Genomic DNA, 23,058 nt, shown 5'->3' with positions numbered 1-23,058 from the left:
CTAGGCTTCTATGTACTTTTCCAGGAAGCCTTCCCGAAACCCTACAGGAGATCCGGTTTCTCCGGTACGCCCCCTGAAACGGCCTACGCGTTTCTGTAGCATTCGTTGTAATTATACTCCAATAACGGACCCTGCCATAGGTTAACAAACATGTCCCTGCCAGATACAAATGTAGGGACGGGGCCATCGTCCTCACAGCTGGACCCCACTCCCCAGCTCTGGGCCTGGCTCAGGATAGGGCTCCAGACATTTGCTGCGTGGTGAGTAAACCGATCTCTCAGCCTGCCCTCCCCCGCACAGTACGCTCTGGCCTATACGGAACAGTCTGTGGCAGCAACCCCCGCCCCCCCAAAAGCCAAGCTTCCTAACGCTCCTACAGGTCCCTTGACTGGAGGCTCTTCCCACCGTCAAGATTCAACGCACAGGGGAGCGGCTCCGTGAGGCCTGCCCTGCCTGTTCCCTCCTCTGTGTCCCCACCGTGTGCCGTTCAGACACACGGCCGCCGTCCCCACACTAGTACATCGTCCTATTGATATACCGCCTCCCTGGGAGCGGCTGGAGGGCAGGGTCAGCGTCTGAGGCTCGGGTTCATCAGGGCCTGGGGGCACCCCAAGCAACTCTATCTGTCCAGTACACGGCCTGCTTTGCGCTCATTTGCAACTATATCTTTTCTCCTGTCACGCAAAACGCTCTCTGCCACAGTCCCTCTTTCCACCCTCCCTTCAAGGGAGTAACAATAACAGTCTAACAACACCTCCTGGGATTTTCCCATCTATAGCCCCTACCCAGGCCCGCCCCCGAAAAGGAGACTGACAAGCAGCTGAGGGGACCCGGCTGTCCACCCCGAGCTGGTGTCCGCAGCTCCACATCGGCAGCGGCCGCAAAGGGCACAGACCTGCCCCCGCTTCAGCATTCCTGATGCACACACAGGCGTGAGAAGCAGGTGCCAGTGCCGACTCAGAGCCACCTCACCAAAGTGGGGGAGTACAGTGGGAGAGGAAGCGATCAAAACACAGGACTCTGTCTGCCAAACACACTTGAGAACATTCTGAAATCGCAAATGGCCTTTGATCAGTCCTGCCTCAGTCACGCAAGGCTTCCATATTTCAGACAGTAACAGACGTGGGTTTCCAGAAACAAATGTGGGTCTCCACGTCACCTGGTGATCGGTTCCCCTCCGCTTCTCCCCCCTCCCCTTCCCCTGCAGCGGGGTGGCTAAGATGTCGAGCGAGGGCGGCCCCGATGCCCGAGCCCACGGCGCTGTCTGGTGCCAGGGGACTCTAGCTGGGGACTGCAGCCAGGCCTCCCCCACACTTCCCTCCGCTCCGCTGGGCTCACGGGGCAGTCAGGGAGCACACCTGATGCATCGCTGAGACCCTCTCCATGTGCAGTGCTGGGTCCCCGCCATAGGCGCCCCGTCACCTACAGCTCCGGACCAGGCATTTCAGGGAGGCTTTGCCTCCTTGACCGCAAACCTCCCTGTGTGTGGGAACCTCCATCCAGATCAGAAAGTCCGTCTTCGCAGCTCAACCGTGCTCTTGGTGTGGCCCCGTCTGCCCCACACCTTCACATCTCGGAATCTTCGGCCAGACCACCACGTAGCTGTTAACAGTAAAAGCAGCCCCCACATACAAAGTGCCAACTAAGCACCCTTCGGGCGCTGTGATAAGCACTGCGTGAACACTGTGGCGTGCGGTCCTTACGACGACCCTGGCCGGTGGATACTCACATCCTACTACCCCACTTTACAGGTCAGGAAATTGAGGGCTAGCCAAATGAAGTGAACTTCCCGAGGTCATACACCTAAGAAACGATTAGGCTAGAAACAAATCCCTAACGCTGCCTGATCTTGAGCTCATTCTCTTAAACCCTAAGCGCCGCTGATTCCCACCACCCATCCCCTCATTCTCCCTCAGTCCGCAGATGGGGAAACTGAGGCACAGAGCTGCAAGGCAACGGGGCCGAGGTCACATTCAGCTATCTGGCACCGAGGGAAGAACCAGAAGCCGGGTCTCTCCCACTACACCTGGAACATTCACACCCAACAGTCAGCCATCCTCCTGACCCGACCACCCCGTCAAAAAAGAGAACAAACCCAAACCCACAGTCCAGAGAAGACAGATCCCTAACGTGATCCAACCTAAAGAGAGCAGGTCCCTTCCTCTCTAGGTCTCTTGTCCCCTAACCGTACAGCGGAGCTCACTGGCTCTCTGCGTCCTTGTCCTCTGCACCACCACCCGCCCTGCAAAGACCCAGTCAGCACCGGAGAAGCTTCGACACAAAGACCTGGAGCCTCAGCACAAACCGAAGCGCCTCCCCGAGACCCGGCACGGAAGGGGGACTGCCTCAGAGAAATCCAAGCATCATCCGATTTAGGAACTCAGGAAATGAGTCCTGTCTCTTTCTGGAAGCCAAAGAAACGCACCCGCAGGGAAGGAAACTGAGGCAGAGCGCAGCGGCGGCCAGCAGGGCAAGGCCCAGAGGCAGAACCTCCCCGGGCCCCGGACTCCCCCACAGGCCCGTCATGCTCCTCTCCGAAGACCAGGGAGGGTCTGCCACATTTCCCTGGGAGCAGCCCCTCATCTCCACTTCCTCTGTGTTGACCCCTTTGGCTCTGACACCCAGGAACTTCCACAGGCAGCAGGCACGCGCCTGCGAGAAAGAGCGAGAAAAAACTACCACCGGCACAACGGTCGCGGCCCGCTCATCAAGCAAGCGAGGTCTAAACTGGCTCCTAATTAATATTAACCCTCCAAATCAGAGTCGTGCTCAGAAAACCCTGGATGAAGAGACACGGGGCGGGAGGGGAGTCTCCAATTTTCTTTTTACTTCATCTGGAAAATTAAGAGCACCGCTGATTTGAACAAGAAATCATCAAGGAAAGCAATCACAACTCCACACGGCCCGTAACTCGACGGACTTGGATGTGTAACCCGCCACTTTCGTGAGCTGAAATTAAAACGAGAGTGGCAAGAATAGCAATGACGGCATGGGTCTGTCCCTCCTTCTCCATCCTCAGAAAACACAAAAACCCCTACAGACGATTCCAAAGGAGTCAGGCAAGACATCCTCCTTGTTTCACAAAACAAGGCAGCAGAAAACTGGTCAAAGTCGCCATCTCAGTCCTTCGGATGAGGGTGTCCCCGAGACTATTCCCCTCCAAGGATAATGAAGGGGGGCAGTGGGCGCAAAGGAGCGAAGGGGGCAGGGGCGCCTGGAGACCCTCTGCTCCAAACTTAACACTTATTTGCTGTTTCTGCATTAATTACAATAAACTGCTTCATAGCCTAGCGATCACTTAATGGAGCAGCAAATATGGCTTTTTCCCTATAATTAGTCAATGTAATCTACCACTCTTCCCCTCCTCCCGGCCACCCACCCCCTTCCATCCTCTCGCACACACCCCAGCCCCTGCCCAGCATCAACTCATAATCATCATCTTGCTCCTCGTTCCTGACAACATCTGGAAAATTCCACCTGATGGGCGTGAGGTGAAGGGAGCTAATCTGGAAATGGGCCCAGAGATCTGGACACATAGATGCTCCTAAGTCATCTGGGGGCTTTCCCTGATGACTTGAGCCCTGATGGCACAACCGGAGGGTCAGGCTTCTCCAGGCCGATGGCTGGGCACTGGACGAATTTCCTGGGGCTCTGGTACCCACATGTTTGTAGAGCAAAACCTACTGGGCTGTGTCCCCAAGTAAAAGGTTCTGTGAAAAGACACCTTCCTCCAGCCCGAGGTTCTCCCTCCCTCCCACTGTCCTCAGTCACAGCCGGAAATCTGAGCATCCCCCAAACCTCTTCAACCATCCAGCCCTGTGCTTCTGGTTACCAAGTGTCAAAGGAACAAACAAACTTACCTTCAGAGGCTTGCGGAAACCATCTAAGGTTGCTGACCAAATAAAATCATTGGAAATTTGGCTTTTGTGAAATGAAGCCCCTAAAACAGCCCGTTTGCCTGTAGACTGAAGATAAGAGCACCCCCTCTCCTGGCTAGCTTTTCTCTACTCAGCCTTCTAAGGACTCATCCTGTAACTCCACAGTCTCCAGGAAGAGCAGTATACTTTATATCTTTCCCATTTTTCAAGATACCCCCAAAACACACATGCGCACGCACACACACACAGGAAAGGAAAGGAAAGGAAAGGAAAGGAAAGGAAAGGAAAGGAAAGGAAAGGAAAGGAAAGGAAAAGAAAGGAAAAGAAAGAGAAAAAGAAGAAAAAGAAAAGGAAAAGGAAAAGGAAAAAGAAGAAAGAGAAAAAGAAAGAGAAAAAGAAAAGAAAAAGAAAAAAGCCCCTGCCCTTACAGAGGAAGGAACTGACACATTCTAAGCATCAACCATACACGAGGTGCCCGATTTACAGTGTCTCATTTCATCCCATGACTCTATTATCCCCATTTTTTAGGTACAGAATGGAAGCTCAGGAAAGTTTAGACACCTTCCCAAGGTCACAGGGTGAGTGGCAGCACCAAATTCCAACCAGAGGCCTGAGCGCCAGGGCCACGTGCCTACCAACCTACATGCCTCATTTGTTACAGCAAAGACCGTGTTTGAATCCGAATTACACCGCGATCCCACCCAATCATATCTATTCACACACACATGTCCACACATGTATATACGCGCTCTTTTGTATTTCTCAACTGCTTAGGGAACAAATACGTCAGGCAGGAGCACTGTAGTGCTGAACAACAATTCCCCAACTATCAAGCAAGCACAGTCCGCATTTTGCCAGGTTCTTCCTCACGATACCGTAACTCACACACCCAAAGCGCCTACTATGTGCCAGACACCGGCACTTTATACGTCAACTCATGGAATCCTTAGAGCATTCCACGAAGGAGAGACTATTATTGGGTCCATTTCACAGACAACAAAACTAAGGCATGGAGCATTTAGACACCTTGCTCAAGCTCACACAGCTGGTTAGTGGCAGAGCACGGACTCAAACTCAGCCTGCTCCCAGAGTCCAGGCTCTTACACCCTAAGCTACAGCACTTCAACAGAAAGCAGTTAAGAATAAAAATGTCGATGAGTAAATGTGGGGTGGGGCACGGGGTGGGACCAGGTCTGCATCTGGAGACCTGGATGGCACCACCTCATTCACAAGCTGCTGCCACGATTTCTCTTCCGTGAACAACTGTTCTACTCAAGCTCTCCTGCTGACATCTGAGACAAGGGCCCAGAAAGCCCGAGGAGCCGGTCTCCAGGCACCTTTTAAAGCCCCTGCACAGGCGGGGGAGACGTCTGAGGATGCTTGAGTTCTAGCCTACAAAGCACTTCTCTGCTGCCTGGGGGCGTTGTCTGGATAGCCCCAAGAAACGGTCATTGCCCATTAACACAATCAGCCCTTCTCCTGGATGCCCAGGGGGTCTGCTCACCCTCTCTGCATCATCTCTGGGCGGCTCAGGGAGGAGCTCAGGGGCCACTCCCGCGGTGGCTTCTGCTCTCATCCACTGGGGTCCTGCTGAAGAGGGGCAGCGAGAAGAGCTAACACTGCAAACGCACAGGCTCTGAGCAAACAGGGCGATGGGTGATAAAGGCAATCACGACATGCTAACGTGGCAGTGTGCCAAACACAAGCTGCCCAGGCAGGACTTGAGCTCGAAAGAACTTTAATTGAATTCTTTCAGCAAGTGCAGCAGAAAAATTCATAATGAGGTACCCCCCCCACACACACACTATGTCACTCACTTCTACACTTGCGTGGATCCAGTGAAAAATCACTTTTAACAAGGATACAGGAACATGTGTGGACGTTAACCCGAACGTCGTGTACTGCAGGGAAAAACAACGATCCGACCCGTGGATTTTTATTTTCAAAGCGATTTAAGTGAGGCATTCTGCCATAATCAGCTTTACTACCCCTGTTAGTATAGGAAAACAAGTTCTGAACCTAGCTCCCTCGTGGAAAACGCAAAATTTGTATAATTAAAATTATACTTGTGAAATTCAAACACACTTTAATTTCCTAAGGGTCCCCTAATCAAGTCAGAAGTTCTTACTAAAACCAATTATCCGTTTTGAAAACAGAAGAGGAAACATACGCACGGAGCAGTCTTGTGGAGATTCACAGCCCAATTTTTTTCCTGGGCTCAAGCGCCCCTGATTCGATCCTCTCTCCCCGGGTGCAAGGGAAAGTGAACCTAGCTCACTGGTTTTGATGAAGGGTTATGTGCCTGGGTTTAAACATTTTCTGTTTGTTTGTTTGCCCTCAGCTACAAAAGCGACCCACCTGAGAGACATCCCAGAGGGAATGGAGTTGAAGGGATAAAAGAAAGAAACCAGGCGAGCATCAATAAATACACAGTTTCCCCCCACCCCTCCCCACTCCGGGCCCCATCGGGTTTTTTGGCTTAGGATCTCCCAGCAGTTTTCAAACACCTGCCCAGTACTGTGCAGGATACTCCGAATGCTCCCTCCGCTGCCGGGCTGAGGCACGAGACGGAAGATGCCAGCTTCACTCTTGGAAAGGGCAGACAAGGCACCAAGAACCCCAAGGCCCCACTGGATGAGGCTGCGACACCCTGGGATCTCACCTCCTCGCCAGGTAATCTACCTGAGATGTTCCTGCTCTTCCTGGGCAACTGGAAATTCTTGCACAAGAACAACGTGGAAATACAGAATACACTCCAAGGCACTAAAATATTTAAAAGCAGCAGTTGTGACGTTCCATTTATACCATCAATATGAAATGTTATCACGATGGCCAGGGCTTGAAAAAAAAGGAGGGAGACGGGGCGCCTGGGTGGCTCAGTCGGTTGAGCGTCCAACTTTGGCTCAGGTCATGATCTCACTGTTTGTGGGTTCAAGCCCCGCGCTGGGATCTGTGCTGACATCTCCGAGCCCGGAGCCTGCTTCGGATTCTGTGTCTCCCTCTCTCTGCCCCTCCCCCACTCATGCTCTGTCTCTGTCTCTCTCCCTCTCTTTCTCTCTCTCTCAAATATATATAAACATAAAAAAAAGGGGGGGGAGAGGAAAAAAAATACAAGCGAACAGGTTTTCTCCTCCTGGTTCCCTAGGACCCATTTCGGGGATGAGAATGTTGACCTTTCACACTCTTGGCTTCAGTGTTCCAGCAGCGCCCAGGGCTGTGGCGACCACCTCCAGCGCCACCCGCCCAGGCTCCCGCAGGGACCCGGAAGATAAAACAAAATGCTTCCAGGTTTCAAACTTTACTTTGCAGTGGGTGGAAATGGAGAAGCCGCCACACGTGGCCTCTCTAGGAGGGAGAATACTGCAGCAGGCCGAGCGGGGTCTGGTGTTACAACTTCCATCGGAAGGCCCTGGGAAACACGGTGCGTGCGTGCACACACACACACACACACACACACACACACACAGGCGCCCACGCAGGCATGCAGAAGGGGACACACTCAGCCGAGAGCAAGTCATGGGAACTGCAGCTTTGCTGGTTCCTTGCCTCCCTCCCACCAGAGCGGTCACCTCATTAATGTCACTCAGCATCACATTTTGCTACACTCCGTTCCCGCAGGCAGCCCAAAGCCGGCTTCCATTGTAAACTTCTGTTCCTCGGGAAACTATCAAAAGCTTTGACTGGAGAGGAGAAAAAGAAAAACTTCCAGAAGGCCTCTCTGCTCACTCGTCCCACTCCTCCAAGTTTTTCTCTGTGGTGCTTTATTCAAACTCACTACACACACAAACCACGCTCTGAAAGTCATTTACAACATGCCAGCTTTAAAAAAAAAAAAAAAGAAGAAGAAGAAGAGGGAAAAAAGAAAAGAAAAAAAGAGCTAGTGATTGCTGTGGCCCGTCTACCTGCAATTGCCCAAAGAGAATAATTCATTTCGGTGGAGGATATGGATGAAGCCCTGAATACATTCTAACACCGTTTTCTGCCCTTCAAAACAATAAAAATGTAAAAACCCAGACGAAAGAAGGCCTGAGAGAATCTCTTGACCCCAAGGAATTTATTCTCTTGGATCTTCTAAAGCACTCTCTCCCCAGAATGCATCATCAAGACCATTTTATTAGATTTTTCTAAACCCTTGAAATTGTCACATAATTGAAACAGAAACAGCAATTTAGAGCTCCGAATGGATTTCTTAAAAAGAAGAGTCTGGGCTGGCCCAACATCCCCTCCTTGGCTGCTCTCGCCCCTAACCTAAATTTAAGACCCTTGCACACAAAACCCTATTTATCTTTTAAATCCTCCCTTGCCATAAAAGTTATACATTCCCCTAATGCCTTAGATTTCAGGACATTTGGGAGAAACTCATCCCAGACAACAGGCTAAAAAAAGAATCCATTAGCATTAACTTGCCTGTCACAGTCAGTGACAAATAAATGAATGTGATGCTTTCAGATCAGTCATTGGTGGAACTACCCCCAGGCAGATAAAGACCAGGCCTGGGAGAGAGAAGGCTCACGGAGAGACCTCTCACACAGCGGTGTCTGAGCTGTCCCCCAGCTGCTCCCCAGGACTTCGCTCTCAAAGGCAGCAAAAACACAGGCATCAGACACAGAAAAGGAAACGCATTCCCAATGCCCACCGGGCAACCCCAAGAGGAAGGATGGTTGCTATCTCCCCTCCGAGAGCGAGCACCCCCAGGAGCAGACCAAGCCACTGGACACGCAGTTCCCTGACTCTCAACGTGCTGTGCTATCTGTCACCCCCAGACACGACGACGGTACCCACAAGCTGCTGCATAAGGTCCTCCTATGATCCAGCCAGGGCCATCTTGGGAAACAGGAACAGATGACCGATGCTCACACTGGGTGCCCCATGTACAGATACCATCCTAGGCCCTTCGTATGCATGAACCCATTTAATCTCCTAAACGAACCTAGGATGTAGGTACTGTCGACCCCGCCCCCCCCCGCCGTTTTACGGATGAAGAAATGGAAGCACACACCACACTCCTTAGCTCGTGAGTGGCATTCAGCTGTGCTGACGAGGTGTGTAGAAAACAAGCAGTAGACACGAACCTGACTGCCATCGATGAACCTGACTTCATTGGCCAGACTGCCACGAAATCTGTTCCTCAGCCTGAGCACTTTACAAGCAGTCAGGCAAAGCACGAGAACCTAAAATCTACCCGCTCGTGCTGGATGCGGCAGGGCTTAGCGGTTAAGAGATCAAGGACCTGGGGGCGCCTGGGGGGCTCAGTCGGTTAAGCGTCTGACTTCGGCTCACGTCATGATCTCGTGGTTTGCGAGTTCAAGCCCCACGTCGAGCTCTGTGCTGACAGCTCAGAGCCTGGAGCCTGATTTGGATTCCGTGTCTCCCTCTCTCGCTGCCCTTTCCCTGCTCGTGCTCTGTCTCTCTTTCTCTCTCAAAAATAAACATTAAAAACATTTTTTTTTTAATTAAAAAAAGAGAGAGAGAGCAAGGACTTGGAACCCGGACAGACGGTGGTCCAAAGGCCAACAGTGATCGACCCTTACTAGTATTGTGGCACTAGGAAAGCCACTCGCCCTGCCTGGGTCTCAGTTTACCAGTCTGTCAAGTGGAGAGAATACCCACTACTGCAAAGGACTGTCGTCAGGATTAAATTAAAGGAAATTAATTACACAGAGGCTTAATATAATGCCTTGAACATACTGACTCACAATGTAAGTAACAGCCCTTATTTTGAGTTGGGATTTTTTTTTATTATTATTATTATTCAAGGTCTCAGATAAAATAAAAAAGTACAGCAGGCAGACACACACCCTTGAGAAACTTTCCAGATCGTTGGGAGCTTGATGCTATCTACCCTTGAAAGAGAGAGAGAATAGAGATAACGCGGTCATGTATGTGGGGCCCAGTGGGAGTCCTGCCCCAAGGCTGCTTCTACAATGTACCACGGGGTGCTCGGTCCCAAGACCACCCTTGCTCACAGCTCTCACATCACAAGAGGCACAGGTCACACGACTCCAAAATCTCACGTTCTTCACACCAGGCAGCCACTCTGAGTGAAAGGTGACCCCGAGCAGACCTAGGAAGTCACAGGTGAGGCTGCTCAGAGCCACAGGGCCCACACCCCAGTGACATACAGACAATCTGCGACTTCCATCCCGAGAGATGCCATCTCATTGTCTATGCACAGTAAGGTCAAGATCACGGCTCGGACGAGGCCAGAGTAGAAAACCCCGGGGATTTTGTCTAGATCATGGCCCCCTGTTCAGCACATAAAGGGGAGAGGAAGGGAGACGATGGAAACAGGAGAATGACGGCGCTCCTTCCAGTTGCCACACACCCCAAAGAGTGGGCGTGGCAACTGCCAAGAACATCGCTCCTGAAGAAGGGCCTGCAGCCAGAGAGAACGCAGTACGAATGACGCTGAAGGCACAAGTCCGGGGTGGGAAGATCCCCATGAAACCGCATCAGCCACCGTCCCACTAGCGACCCCGGCTTCTATACTGACCCCCAAAAGCTCAGAACGTCGTACAGAGCATCCCCGGGATCCTGCACGCGCAAAACAGGCTCCCCAGCGCATGCCAAAGGAAGCACTCTTGTCTGCCCTGCCTGGCATGCGAGGCAACCCAGCCCGGCCCCGGCTCGTCTCCAGGCCTGAATCCCCAGTGCCGGGCGTGTGCACCACACACCCTTGGAGGCACACCGACCTCTCCGAGCCCCCCCGTACCAAGAACTGCATGCCTGCCATTCTTCCCTCCTTCCTGCTCCTCAGGATCTAGGGCAAAGACCACCTCCTCCGAGAAGCGATCTTAGCTCTTCCTTCCTCTGGAGACCATGCCCGCCTCTCTGCTGTGCTTCCCACACCCTGTCCTGTACCACGGGGTAGCACCCTCCTCCCACCCGGGACCTAAGGCCCTTGAAGACGAGAGCCGTGTCACCTTTGCGTTCTGCATTCATTCCACCTGGACAGAGACGGACACTATGCCAAGGAGCAACAATCAACGCTGAGGTTTGTTTTTTTGCAATTACTAAAAGCTACTTGTGCCCTTTGAGTTCACTGTCCAATAGTGGAAGCAATAAGGCACACACTTAAATAACCGTGAAACTCAGAACAAAGCGCCTAATGTAGTCCCCAGTGCCGAGCAGAAAACTTGGTAACTGCCGAAGACTGAGAGTGGCCGCTAAATGCACTGAAGATACAGTCTGTCCCCACCCCACCCCCCACTCCTGCGTGTTACGTTTCTGTCCACCTGCTCTCTACTAATCTGCCCCACTAGAGTGAAAGCCCCATGAGGGCAGGGACTTTTTGGTCTTGTTCTCCACACTATCCCCTGAAACGCACACATTCTCTGGCACATAACAGGTGCTTGGTAACGTCTGGTGAATAAATAAACGAACACGTGCCCAGCACAGTGCCTAATGAACGCATCCGTGAGTCTCTGCTAACTTATTATTGCCTATTTTTTGCTCACTTATTTTACTGTGATTATTACCGTAGCTTGCCCTAACCAAAAGAGAAGATAAGGCGCTATGGAAATCCAGAGAAAGAAATATCACATGGAAGAGAGAGCAGAAACAGCTCCGTGGAAAAGGTAACCCAAATCGGGCTTTGAAAGAGAGGTCTGTTTCGCACAGGAGGGAGAAGAAAGGGCGGTTCGGGTGGGGATACGCCAAAGGGTAGCTATTCAGAGAAGGGGGACCGGTAGAAGAGAAGGAACCTGGAAGAAGACCGCCCCCCATCCCCCCGCCGTACAGATCTTGAAGGGCATGTACCACCAGGCTAAGAAGTTCAGACTTTGTTCGGTGGGCATTGAGGGTTTCCTGAATCCCCCCAAAGTGGGTGCACAGAGTCAGCAATTAAACACACTTAAGCAAGCCCTTGTTCGATGAACACATCAGATCGAACATGAGATCAGAGGAGGTGAACTGCATCTCCCTTTTGCGTTCTTGGGACTTTCGGCCAGAGAACATTCAGGTTTAAAAACACAAAAGGACAAGAAGATGGATATGTCATCTCAAGGGGCACCCACGAGGGTCAGCTGGTTCCTCAGACAGTGCCCCCCTCTTCTTCTGTTCTTGGGGGGCAGAGGGTTCTCACCTGCCTGCCAAAAACGTGACACAGAACACATGAGCTCCAGCTTCCCGGCAGACTGACCTTAACACTGAAACGAAAGCATGCAAACGAAAGGCAAAATTCTCGGGAAAGGACATTTGGAGGACGAAGTGCCCCTCCTCTTGAGCTGACACCTGCTGCTGACTGAACACAGGAAGGAGCCACGCTCCCCGACGAGAAAGCAGCTAAGCCACTAATCCCCCAGGGTCCTTGCGGCCGTGGACAAGGCTGCAGACGCACCACCACGTCCCCGCCGGGAGCCAGAAACCCACCGGCAGGCCGGTTAACGGTGGCCAGCGAGGTGACAGCTGCAGATCGTCCAAGATGGCAGAACGCTAGAACGACCCGACCCACAGCAGCAGGGGAAGGCCAGCTGCCGAAAACTCGCCCCTCGCCCGCCCTTGAGAAGCTGCCAAGAAACCACTGCCCCAGAACAGGAGGTGCGTGGCTAAGACGTTCGCGCTGTGCTGCACCCATCTGGACGGACGGATGCTTAACAGAGAACCTTCCAGGCCCTGGAGCCTCATCAGCGGATGAGACGGGAGCAGGAAAGCCCGGCCTTGGCTCAACCTTGCCACAACTTAGCTGTGTGACCTGGAGCAGCCGACCTGACTTCCCTGGACGTCAGCTGCCTCCGCTGTGAAAAAGGCAGGCTGGATTCATCTCGAGCATTTAAGTTATGCCATGTCAACCATCAACAGCTCCCTGCCGGCAGGGGGCTTACATTCCAATCAGGATTTTTCTTAGGTCATTTTCCATTATTCTAACTTTCCTTCTTCTGCACAAATAATTCTATAACGGGGCGCCTGGCTGGCTCGGTCTTGATCTCGGGGTCGTGAATTCCAGGCCCACGTTGGGCGTAGAGATTACTTAAAAACAATAGTAAATAATTCTATAACACTGATACCAGCAGACGATTGTAGGCACTACTTTGCATCAGGCTCCCAGCAAAGAACTCTGCATACACGCTGAAAATCACTCCACGCTGGGCACTACACCCGTTTTAAAGAGGAGGAAACCGAGGCCTGGAGGGGCTCATGTGATGTGCCCACCGGTCACCCAGCTGCGACTGAAGGCAACTGGAAAGAGGATGAAGAAATGAGATCTCCGTTGATCAACAGATAAGGTTCTGGCCTCTAAAACCTAAGACGGTAAACGGCAACTCGGGGGGGAGTGGAGAATGCTTTATTCCACACAAGGAGAATCAGGGCAGACGGGGAGTTACGCCCAGACTCACTCAGGCCAGAAGATGTTCGGCAGCCTCCTGGTTTTTCCGCACGAGAAAAAGAACCCACAGGCTTGAGCAAAAGTCTTCTAGGCAGCCAACGCTTCTGCCCAAAGGGACTGACAAAATGATATGACATGATTGATCCCAATCAGCCCCGTTTCTCCAACGGCTTTAAATTAAGTCATCTTTTTAGAACAGCACGACCATTTTAATTTTTTAAAAGACAGAGAGGAGGAACCTCTTCCATTTTTTACAAAATGAAATAATCATCCAGAGAAATAGGAAGATACAGAACGGACCTATCGTCTTCTGATCAAAATGTACTTCACTAATTAACGGCCACTGGTCTCCAAAGAGTCGCCCCTCGACTAGTTAATAAAGCCCCATTATACTTCACTTGAGATGTGAGCATTTACGTCGCAAAGGGGGGATAATGAACTGCAGGATTCAAAACCCTTCCTTCGGGTCGCTCATTAAAATTCTGGTCAAAACGGATTTTTATTTATATGATACATTAAAGAATATTATGACAGTACTAATGTGAAATCTGTTCTTCACTGCCACGGATTTTCTTTCGTATTAAGTTACAGTTTCTTTCCACTAGTCTTGTTTTAACACCTCCACGACTATTTCTCTGGCGGGTGCTAGCAAAAAGGGACAGCCAGAAAGCAGAGAAATGCATGTTAACTGAAACGCTGGCTGACGTATCATTTACAAGCTCCTCGCCCAGCCCTCGACGGGGGATGGCGGGGGGGGGGGGGGTGGGGGGCACAGTTCACCTCACACTGGGACCCTAACACATACACACAGAAGTTTTATTGAAGGGGGATAAACAAAAACTAAATAAGGCTTGACTTAAAGTTCTATACTCCTGCCAGCCGGGTTTTGGCTTCTCCAACACTAACTTCGGTCTGAAATCCCCATGGTTGGGCTCAAATTCTATCGGAAAATAACCGTTGACAAGGAAGGCACTTTCTCCCCACCCTGCCCCAACTCCCAACCAGCGCAGGCCTCTTTTGCCAAATCCCCAGCCGCTCCCCTGGAGTTGAGCAACCCCAGAACCGTGTGAAAGGATGCCCTCGGGGGTCGGATGGAGACACACTGCCAGACAGAGTCACACAATGGGATGACATCACAAGGGCTGGGTGAATCACCCAACCAGGGAACTTCAAAGGGCGCGCTGGCTGTCGTGCCCCTCGAAGCCCAATGACCTCTCTGAGCTGCCTCCTCTGCCGTAAGGGACAGGTGATACTCCTAGATGCCCTCCACGCCCCGCAGCACACAGGATCGCACACTGGGCGAGGGGCTAGGTTGCCTATACACCGCTTCTCAACCCACGTGTGCCTCAGTTTCCTCATCTACAAATTGGACATAACACTAATACCCACCCTCACAGGACATGGGTGAAGACGAAGTGAGTTCGCATACACACTGTCCCTACAACAGTACCTGGCACATAAATTCAGATGACACCAGCATTATTACGAGGCCTCTCGTGGGGACTGGGGTGACAGCCTAACAGAGCTAAGAGTCAAAACAGCAGGTAACACATACAGTATTACCACCACATTCCAGGTCTTCCTTTCTGGAAGCACCTGACCTTTATTAACTTATTTAATCCACGCAAAAACTTGATGAGACGGGGTACATGAGGTTCCAAGAAACCAAATGATTTGCCCAGATTCACACAGCTAATGAGCGGCATGGCCAGGATCCGAACCCCAGCTGTTGAGTCTGAAAACAGTAAGAATGACGATTAAACCGACAAAAACAACAGGAGTGGTGGAGATGAGGAGTTAGGAGGTCCTCACCCTGTGCCACACACCCTGTGTGTGTCCTCTTTTATTCCTCACAAAACCTGCTAAGGGAGCTACTCCCATCACTGCTATTATACAGAGGAGCAAACAGACTGGGGAAGGTGGTTTGCTCCGTGTCTCGGGACCTGGGGATTCAGATGGAGATGACGGACAGGAAAGTCCTTTGTAAACTGTGTCATAAAAAGCAAGGTATTGTTATGCAATCCCTAGAACGCCATGGAAAGATGTCTTCCCCCACCTGGTATAATGTTTGCTCACATCCAAAAGTCTGACAATCCGCCTAAAACATCCCAGACTCCAGGTTGGGGGCGGGGAAAGGTGCACACCTTGACAAGTTCGAGAAATAGTCTGTCTCGTTTTCAAGTTGAATGCCTCGCTGAAAAGCCAAATGCCAGAGTATGTTAAATTGAAATATAGCCTTCTTGGTTAAAAAAAAAAAAAAAAAAAAAAAAAGTGGCAGGGGGTGAGGGGCGGGGAAACAACAGGGAAGAGAAAACAGGTCAAACCCACGGTTTGACCAAGTCAGGGATTTTTCCAGTTTCCCTCTAGGGTAATCTGATCCTAGTTCTGGCTGATCAAATGACTAACCTGGAAATTTGAAGATTCACACTTATGGAAGAAACAGTAATTCTTCCAAACCCAAGAAATCCTGCTAGTTCTGGAAGCCTCTGAAATGTCAAGGATTGCATACAGTTTGAAAAGCAACCTTTAAACAGGTAACAGTTCCAAAGTTTGTGCTCTGTACGGAAAAAAAATCTAACCTCTTTGGTTCAGTAATTGCTATTCTTTGCTTACTTATTAGGAAAAAAACGTCTTAAGAAAGTATTTTGCCATATTTACTTAAGAGATTTGCGTTTCCTTCGAAAGACAAGAAAGGAAAAGAAAAATTATATGGAAAAAAAAAGGAAGGAAGAAAAAGGAAGGAAGGATCACATGGCAAGGTCTAAACCTGAAATTCTCAAAATCTCATCCACAAATGCTAACTTTTTCTTCATTAAAGTTCTTCATCCCTCCCTTGACACAATGAAAAGCTTGCACTTCTGGGAGACTATGCTTGAAGAAATAAACTGAATTTTCAAAAGCCACAGCCCTTTCCCTTTGTGACCTAGAATCAAGAAGTTTTGCCAGTTACCCTCTCCCTAGAAGAATGCCAAGGCCACAAGATACAGAAAAAGTCTCTCCTGAAATTATACAGGGAAGAAAAAAGTATAATTAAAACGTGCAATTGTAACACATAAGCCTGTACATTTCACCTCGGGTTCCATGCAGCTCAGCTCTGTTCTCAAAGCCAGAGCTGGCGAGCCCCGTGGAAACCACACACTTGTGAAAAAGTGAAGGCCTATCTCGATCCCTGAAGCAAATCCTGTAGTACCACTTCTCCAAGGTTCCGTCCTCAGGACTTGTCCCCCAGGCCCTGGCACTCGCAGAAAGAGTAGCACTGTTGGTTTCCAGTGGGCCCTGAGTGATCCCTCCCACCTGAAACCAGAACATCCACTGCCTCCTCTGTCAGATTTAGGGCTTCGTGGGTCTACGAAGTTGTTTCCAAGAAAAGACAAGCTGTTTACTCAAATTCTACTCCTCTCCATAAACTCCACGTTGCAAGTCCTCAAAAGAAGAACCCTCCAAAAAAGACTCACAAGCAAATGTCCAAGTTTTCCTGATATGATCTTGGCAATGCTCAAAAAATAAATAGAGGGTTCGCATAAATATTGCAACAGATGGAGCTCTGTCCTCCCACGAAGGATCAGGGTTGGCCCTGCCCCCTGTTGGATGCTCAGAACCCACCTCGGGACGGCTAGATTGCAGACGCACACGGTTATCTGGCGGAGAGCTCCTTGCCCGGGCCTGGACTCTCACAGCCACAGGCTGGTACCCTGAAGGAACTGAGGGCACCAGGTTTCAATGCTTCATTGCCAGTACTCTGAAATCTGAAATCCTTGGCGACCATCTCTGAGCGCTAAAATCCTACTACTGATTCTCCCACTTACCTTGGGTTGCGCCCGACGAGGAAATGCAACTTTGGGGTCGATCTGGGGGAATAAAAAGGGAAAAGTGAGAGTCAGTTCCAGTATTGGGAGACAGGGAAAAAAAATTATGATTAATCACCTAATTATTAATCACTCATTTCTCAGGCTTATAACCCAGCTTTTAGTAACCGTCTCAGGCCACTCAAAAGTTCCTTAAGCTTTGATCCAAACTTTACTCATCCCTCCCACAATGTAACAAACAAAGCTAGCCTTTCTAAATGCCCTACCACGTATTTCAATGTGTGATGCTCCTAATAAATTAGATCCCACATGTTCTTATTTAAGCAAACGCTGGTCTTCCGCAGGCACTGGACATTGAATGGTTACTTTCATCTAATTTGCATCTCCCAGCCACGGGAGAAGAGATGGGAACATCATCGTTGAAAAAAAAATTATAACCTGAAAAATTAAACGTAAGTTTCAGCAGTAGGTAACTGGATAGTACATCTTCTCCCGGGTGATAACTAAACAAGGCAGGTGGGAAAGGAGATTCCCAAAATTCTTTTAAATCATCAACATCCAAAAACTCTCCAAAGAGATCCAACACGATGCTCGACTTGAGTCCATTCATTCGTGTTGGCAAAAGCATGGTTACCTGAATTGACCAAAAAGATAGCTCATTCTGTATTAGACCTCGAGGGAAAGCAGGTGTCAAAAACTATTCGTTCTTAAGAAATAATAATAATAAGATAAAAAAAAATACATGAGCTAAAACCACCTGGATTTTAAAAACCACACAGGGTAAGACTCTATGAGCAACCAACCTCAAATTACAAAAGTAAGGAAGGCCATCATGGGGAGAGGGTAAAAAAAAATGACTGAAAAAAAGAAGTTAGAATCTAGTGTATCGATCAGGATATTCCTCTTACCCCAACCCCAATCGAAATGGAAAAACATTCTCTACCCCAGATCAAATGCAGAACCCATGATTCTCAATCAAGGAATGGCTTTAAAACTCAAAACAATTCCCACGGAAACACTTGAAATCTAATAGGCTGATTCCAGGTGGGGGGAGTTGTTGGATAGAAACTATGGGGAGGGAAAGAATAAAAAAATTCCCCATTACTGGTTTTCATTAGATTTCTAAATATCACAAATCTTTGGGTAAAACTCAACACAGAATATTGCTACAAGTTTATTTAGAGGCTCTGGCTTTCATAGTACAATTTGCCCCTTTTAAAATGTAAACCTGAACCTTGTTTTCAGTTCTGTCATTGAGGGGGTTGGAATAATGCTTTGGGGAAAAGCACAGAGAAGGGGGAAGGCACACCAGATAGTTCTTGCTCCCAGACTTATATCCCTTAGGACATCCCAGCAGTTAAGACATACAAAGATTTACTACTTTTATGAAGGTAGTTTACAGACCTAACAAAAATCCACAGCATGTTTTTTTACCTTTAAACATCACCTGAGAAATGAGAGATTACTTTTCAAAAACTAAAACAGACAAAAGTCTCTGATCTAGGAAACTACCCTTTCATCAAGATTAACATTACCGCATCTACAGGTGTATTCAGCACTGACTAGAGCTGTCTACAAGAGAAATACAACAGGTGTGGATTTTCCATTCTGTTGACCAAACATTAAGACAGATCCGTCTTTTTATAAACACTCCCCCAAACTACTGGGTTTTTGGGTTTTTTTTTTTGGCCGACCAGCACAAAATTGCAGTAAGAAGTCACCTTGTTTGCGCAGAAAAAGGTGAGGGACGTGTTGGGAGAGAGACCCGAAGCTGGGGGAATAGGGAACAGCGAAGAAAGTGAAACACTCAAGAAATATCTAGAATTACAAAAACCAAAGCCAATTCAGAATGCCCATATCGTGTGTTGTGAAAACAGCATGCTATACCACCGGGCAAGTTCGAGGTCTTCAGTGTGCAAAGTAGGCACTCTGAAATCTCTCAAGGAGGGCACAGGTCAAGACAGGTATGGCGAATCCCAACCTTTTGCACATCCCTGTCAACTATTTTCTTTTTTTTTTTTTAACGAACAACAAAAACAAAAACAAAAAAACTACCAAAAATTAAAACATTAGTTAGTTAGGTACAGCTCTACTTACTGTAGCTACAAATCCTCTAGGAAAAGACTAGGGTACTATTTTGGATGTGAATGGCCGTTACCTAAACAAAGCTTTTAAGGTAACGTAAACAAGATCCTCGTTTCCATGTCAATAAACCAACCGCTTCTGCCTCCTGCACTGAACGTTGAAACAAAGTCAAAATCTAGGTTATACTAAAGAATAGTGACCAAAACATATCCACAAACAATTAGGGAGGGAAAACCACAGGCTTTGCACCTGATACTGAGGGCTATGACCCACCAACCACCATAGAAACCAAATACTATTTCTCTTACCCGGGGTAGGGAGAGGGAGTGAATAATAAATTCCTGAATTTGCCTTCAAATATTTTCCTCTTTAATTCTGCTAGCTTTTTGAAACGTCTAGCCAAGAAGTTAAGGAGGAAAAAAAAAAATTTCTTCAGACACTCATTATCACCCTACAAATGACTGTCCCTAAAATTAAATTATCTAAAAGCACAAAAAGGCTGGGCTGCAAGTTATGACAAGTCCAGCACAATTAATAAAGCAACTTAAAATGTGTGGGGGTCCTGTCTTTGGGGGTAGGGACCTCTGATCAGAGAAAGAGGGTAAATTTGCAAATAAATTCACTTGCACCAAAGGTGGCCACGTTTCTTTTCTTTTTCTTTTTCTTTTTTTTTTTCCATTTCCCCTCAATGTAAAAGCCAAAAGGGACTTCAAAGATCACCCTGTTCCACTCCTGTATTTAACAGAAAAGGAAACTGAGGCCCTGGGGCAGGGAAAAACTTGCCCAAGTTCATAAAGGGCAGCTGGGACTAGAACTTGACCCCTTGCCTTGCCCCACTACCCACTACAGAGAAGAGTGGTCCCCAGCGGCCCAGCACTGCATTCCAGTGTCACCTCAGGGACCCTGCTTTGGCAGATGTATAAAAACTGTGGGGAAATTCTAATAGAGGTAAAGGGAAAGGGGAGAGCCACAAAGCCAACACAGGGGTCTAAATAGAACACCACGAGCTCCCCCCTGCATTATATTTACTGCTATATACTAGTATCTTTCTTCCCTTCCTCTTCTAATCTCTACCGAGAGACTTTTCCCCTCTCAACACTGGACTCTGAAACCTTCTAATGCTATAAAAGTATCCACGTTCAAAATAAAGGATCGGGGGGGGGGGGGGGGGGGGAGGAAGCAAAAACAAATCACTTGGAAACCCCAGGCCTTATCAGTCTTAGATTTCACTCCATCTGGAGTCACCCGCTGGACGCCCAGCTTGGCTCTGTGAGGTCTCTCCTCCTCAAACCACATTCCAAATCCGAAGTGCCCCAAGAGGAACCTGTTGCCTGAATCTGTGATTAGCGCCCCCTCGCCGTCTTCCCGTCCCCGGTCCCTCTCGGCTGGCCACGGAGCGGGCTGTGCCTTCTAAAAGCCAGTTCCCACAGCCACAGTTGGTAACGCGTGCTATGCTCGGCTGACAAAGAAAAGTTGCCTTTGCTCTGTGGTGTAGTTTCTCTGCAGGGTCCCTGGGCCCCGATAGATAGCCTCTCCCCAAGCCCACCCCTCCCCCAAGCCTTCACTCCGGAGCATCTGGAGCTGCAGTGGGACAGGCTCTAAAAAGAAAACCCCAAGCCCAGCCATTGCAGCAAACTTTAGAGCCAACTCGCAAGCCCTGCTTATAAGTACCCAGTTCTCAGCACAGAAGCAAAAGAAAGCACTGTCCCTTTAAATGGGGCTGTCAATGCCCAGATCGGTCCTGAGCAGGGGCAAACAACAACAACGACGACAGAAAGCAACCTACCGTCTTGGAATCTAACTCATGGTGGGGCTGACCTAATACTTTATCTACACTTGCTGGGTCTGCGAACGTGACGAAACCGAAGCCTCTGAAATGAGACAAAGAGGGAGAAAAACAAACAAGAAAATGTGACACCATTGAAAGCAACAAGGAGTGAGCCCTAATGCAGAATGGAGAGCAAAAGTTGCCCCCTCGGACCCCCACTTCCCACAGCCCTCCCCCAATTCCCCTCCACCCCGCAAGAAAACACATCAAGGTTAATGGGGGAAGTGGAACGGGGGCAGGGCGGGTGGAGGTAACTTGGAAAATGCTGGTGTCTCCACTCTTTCGCCACCTCAGTTTCCTCTCCTCCTCCCCTTCCCTTCTTAACGCTTTGTTTTATTCCCAAGAAAACCAGGCACTCGGCACTCGGAAGAGATTCATCCAGCTTTCTAAAAGGGGCTTAAGAGTTTGGGGAGCTGGGAGTGTGGGGAAAGCATACATTAAAAAAAAAAAAAAAAAAAAAACTATGTAGAAAGTGAATGAAGCTGAACGTCATCTTAAACAGGAGAAAAAAGAAGCGACGGGAAAATGACTTAAAGCGGAGAGATGGACATCTCTGTATCCAGAGTTCAACCCCAATTAACAATAACCTTTGGGGTTATGGGGGCGGGGGCGGGGGTGGAATAGAGCGACGTTCGAAACCAGCCACATGCCTGAGCCCCATTCTAAATCCGCTTAGCTACTTCCGAAGACACCTCCAAAAATAACACTTAAACTTTGTTCTAAAATAAAGACAAAATCCAGAAGGGAATGGTTTACCTGGAGCGTTTCGTAGTGGGATCTCTCATGACCATACATTCTCTAATTTCTCCAAATTTGCTAAAATAGTCTCTAAGGCTATCTGTAGAGAGAGAAAGAGAGAGATGGGGGGGGGGGGGAGAGAAGGTGTGGAAAAAAAAAGCAATGCAAATTTTGATCAAGGACAAAAACCAAAAGTAGTTTTCTGTTGTTATTCTGTTTTGTTTTTGCATTTTTTGCACACGCGGGGGAAATTCGGCAACAGAGGTCGCGTAGAGGGCTCGGAAAGGATTTGCTATTTAAAAAAATAACCTTGCACAGGAGAAGTGGGGAGCCAATGGCGGGGGGGGGGGGGGCTCTTACACCGGGATAACAAAGAGCAATAAAGAAGCCAAGAAGGGGGGGACCCAGACGTCCCCCCCTCCCTCCCTTACCTGGTGAGGTCTGCCAGCTCAGTCCACCGATAAACATTTTACTAGAGGGAGAAAACATAACAGAAGTGAGCACCGATGTCAGATCGGCCATTTTGACGTGTAACTTACAAAAGCTAAAAGGAAAGCGGGGGGGAGCGAGCGAGCGAGAGCCGGGAGGTGGGGTGGGGGAGAAGGTGACGGCGAAATGCAATCCAAAGGTGTGTAACTTCCACGGGGGGGGGCGCGCGGGAGGGGAGGGGGGGCGCGGGAGATGCCCGGCTCCGCGCACCGCCGTCCCCGCCGCTGCAAGGAGAGCGAGCCCGAGGCGGCGCGGTGGGCAGCGGCTGGAAACTTACCCGGGGTCGTGCTGGGAGTCGTTGGCGCTGCCCGAGGTGCCTTGGCTCCCATTTGCCTCCATATCTGAGCCCCCCCGCCCCCCCCACCCCCAAAAAACCGAGCCCCACAGCGATCCGAGCGGAGCGGCGGCCGGCTCCGAGCCCCGAGATCTCCCGCTCCCTCCTCCCCCTCCTCCTCCCCCCCGCCCGGGCTCCTCCGAATCTCTCAGCGAGCGGCGGAGCCGGGGCAGCGGCGAGAGCCGTCACACGTGGGCTCGGCTTAGCTCAGCCCCGCTGCTCGCACACCCCCCCCCCGTCCCCGCCCCCCCGGCCCATCCCCACCTCTCCCCCTCCTCCTCCCCACCCCCATCTCCTCCTCCTCCTCCTCCCCCTCCTCCCCGGCGCACGTGGGGCGGAGTTCTAGAACGTCGTGTAACCAATGCCGGTGACGTCACGCACCCCGGTGCGGCCCCCGCCTGCCCGCGCGCGCACACTCGGCCCCCCGCGGCCGGACCCACGGGGGCGGTGCGCGAACCCCGCGGCCGGAGGCGGCCCCGCCTCCAGCCGGGCAGGGCGCCGGGCGAGGGGGAGCGCACCCCGACTTCCCGGGATCACATGGGCTGCGGGGGGCGGGTGGATCGGGGGAGGGGGAG

The 23,058-nt window shown here is 50.1% G+C and overlaps 1 protein-coding gene across 11 annotated transcripts in view; it reads right to left on the bottom strand.

The window, feature by feature from the left end:
* Positions 1-22,540, bottom strand: part of MSI2 (musashi RNA binding protein 2) — a 392,818-nt gene extending 370,278 nt beyond the window's left edge. For 3 of the 11 annotated variants that reach the window (XM_053893323.1, XM_053893328.1, XM_053893322.1), the window contains exons 1-5: positions 22,427-22,537; positions 22,092-22,132; positions 21,679-21,760; positions 20,881-20,965; positions 17,010-17,051 (exon numbers count right to left, since the gene is read on the bottom strand). In XM_053893323.1, coding sequence (XP_053749298.1) covers positions 17,010-17,051; positions 20,881-20,965; positions 21,679-21,760; positions 22,092-22,132; positions 22,427-22,488 — 312 coding nt within the window. In that variant the 5' untranslated portion in view covers positions 22,489-22,537. Of the gene's footprint in view, positions 1-17,009; positions 17,052-20,880; positions 20,966-21,678; positions 21,761-22,091; positions 22,133-22,426 lie in introns of all 11 variants that reach the window. The other 8 variants (XM_053893325.1, XM_053893326.1, XM_053893320.1 and 5 more) reach the window with 5 other exon arrangements.
* Positions 22,541-23,058: the final 518 nt, after the last annotated feature.

The sequence above is a fragment of the Panthera pardus genome, unplaced genomic scaffold (assembly GCF_024362965.1).
Source record: "Panthera pardus isolate Hobbes unplaced genomic scaffold, ASM2436296v1 HiC_scaffold_3, whole genome shotgun sequence".
In the NCBI taxonomy this organism is placed as follows: domain Eukaryota; kingdom Metazoa; phylum Chordata; class Mammalia; order Carnivora; family Felidae; genus Panthera; species Panthera pardus.
Note: the sequence above shows the minus strand (reverse complement) of the source record. Positions and strands in the feature narration are given on the sequence as shown.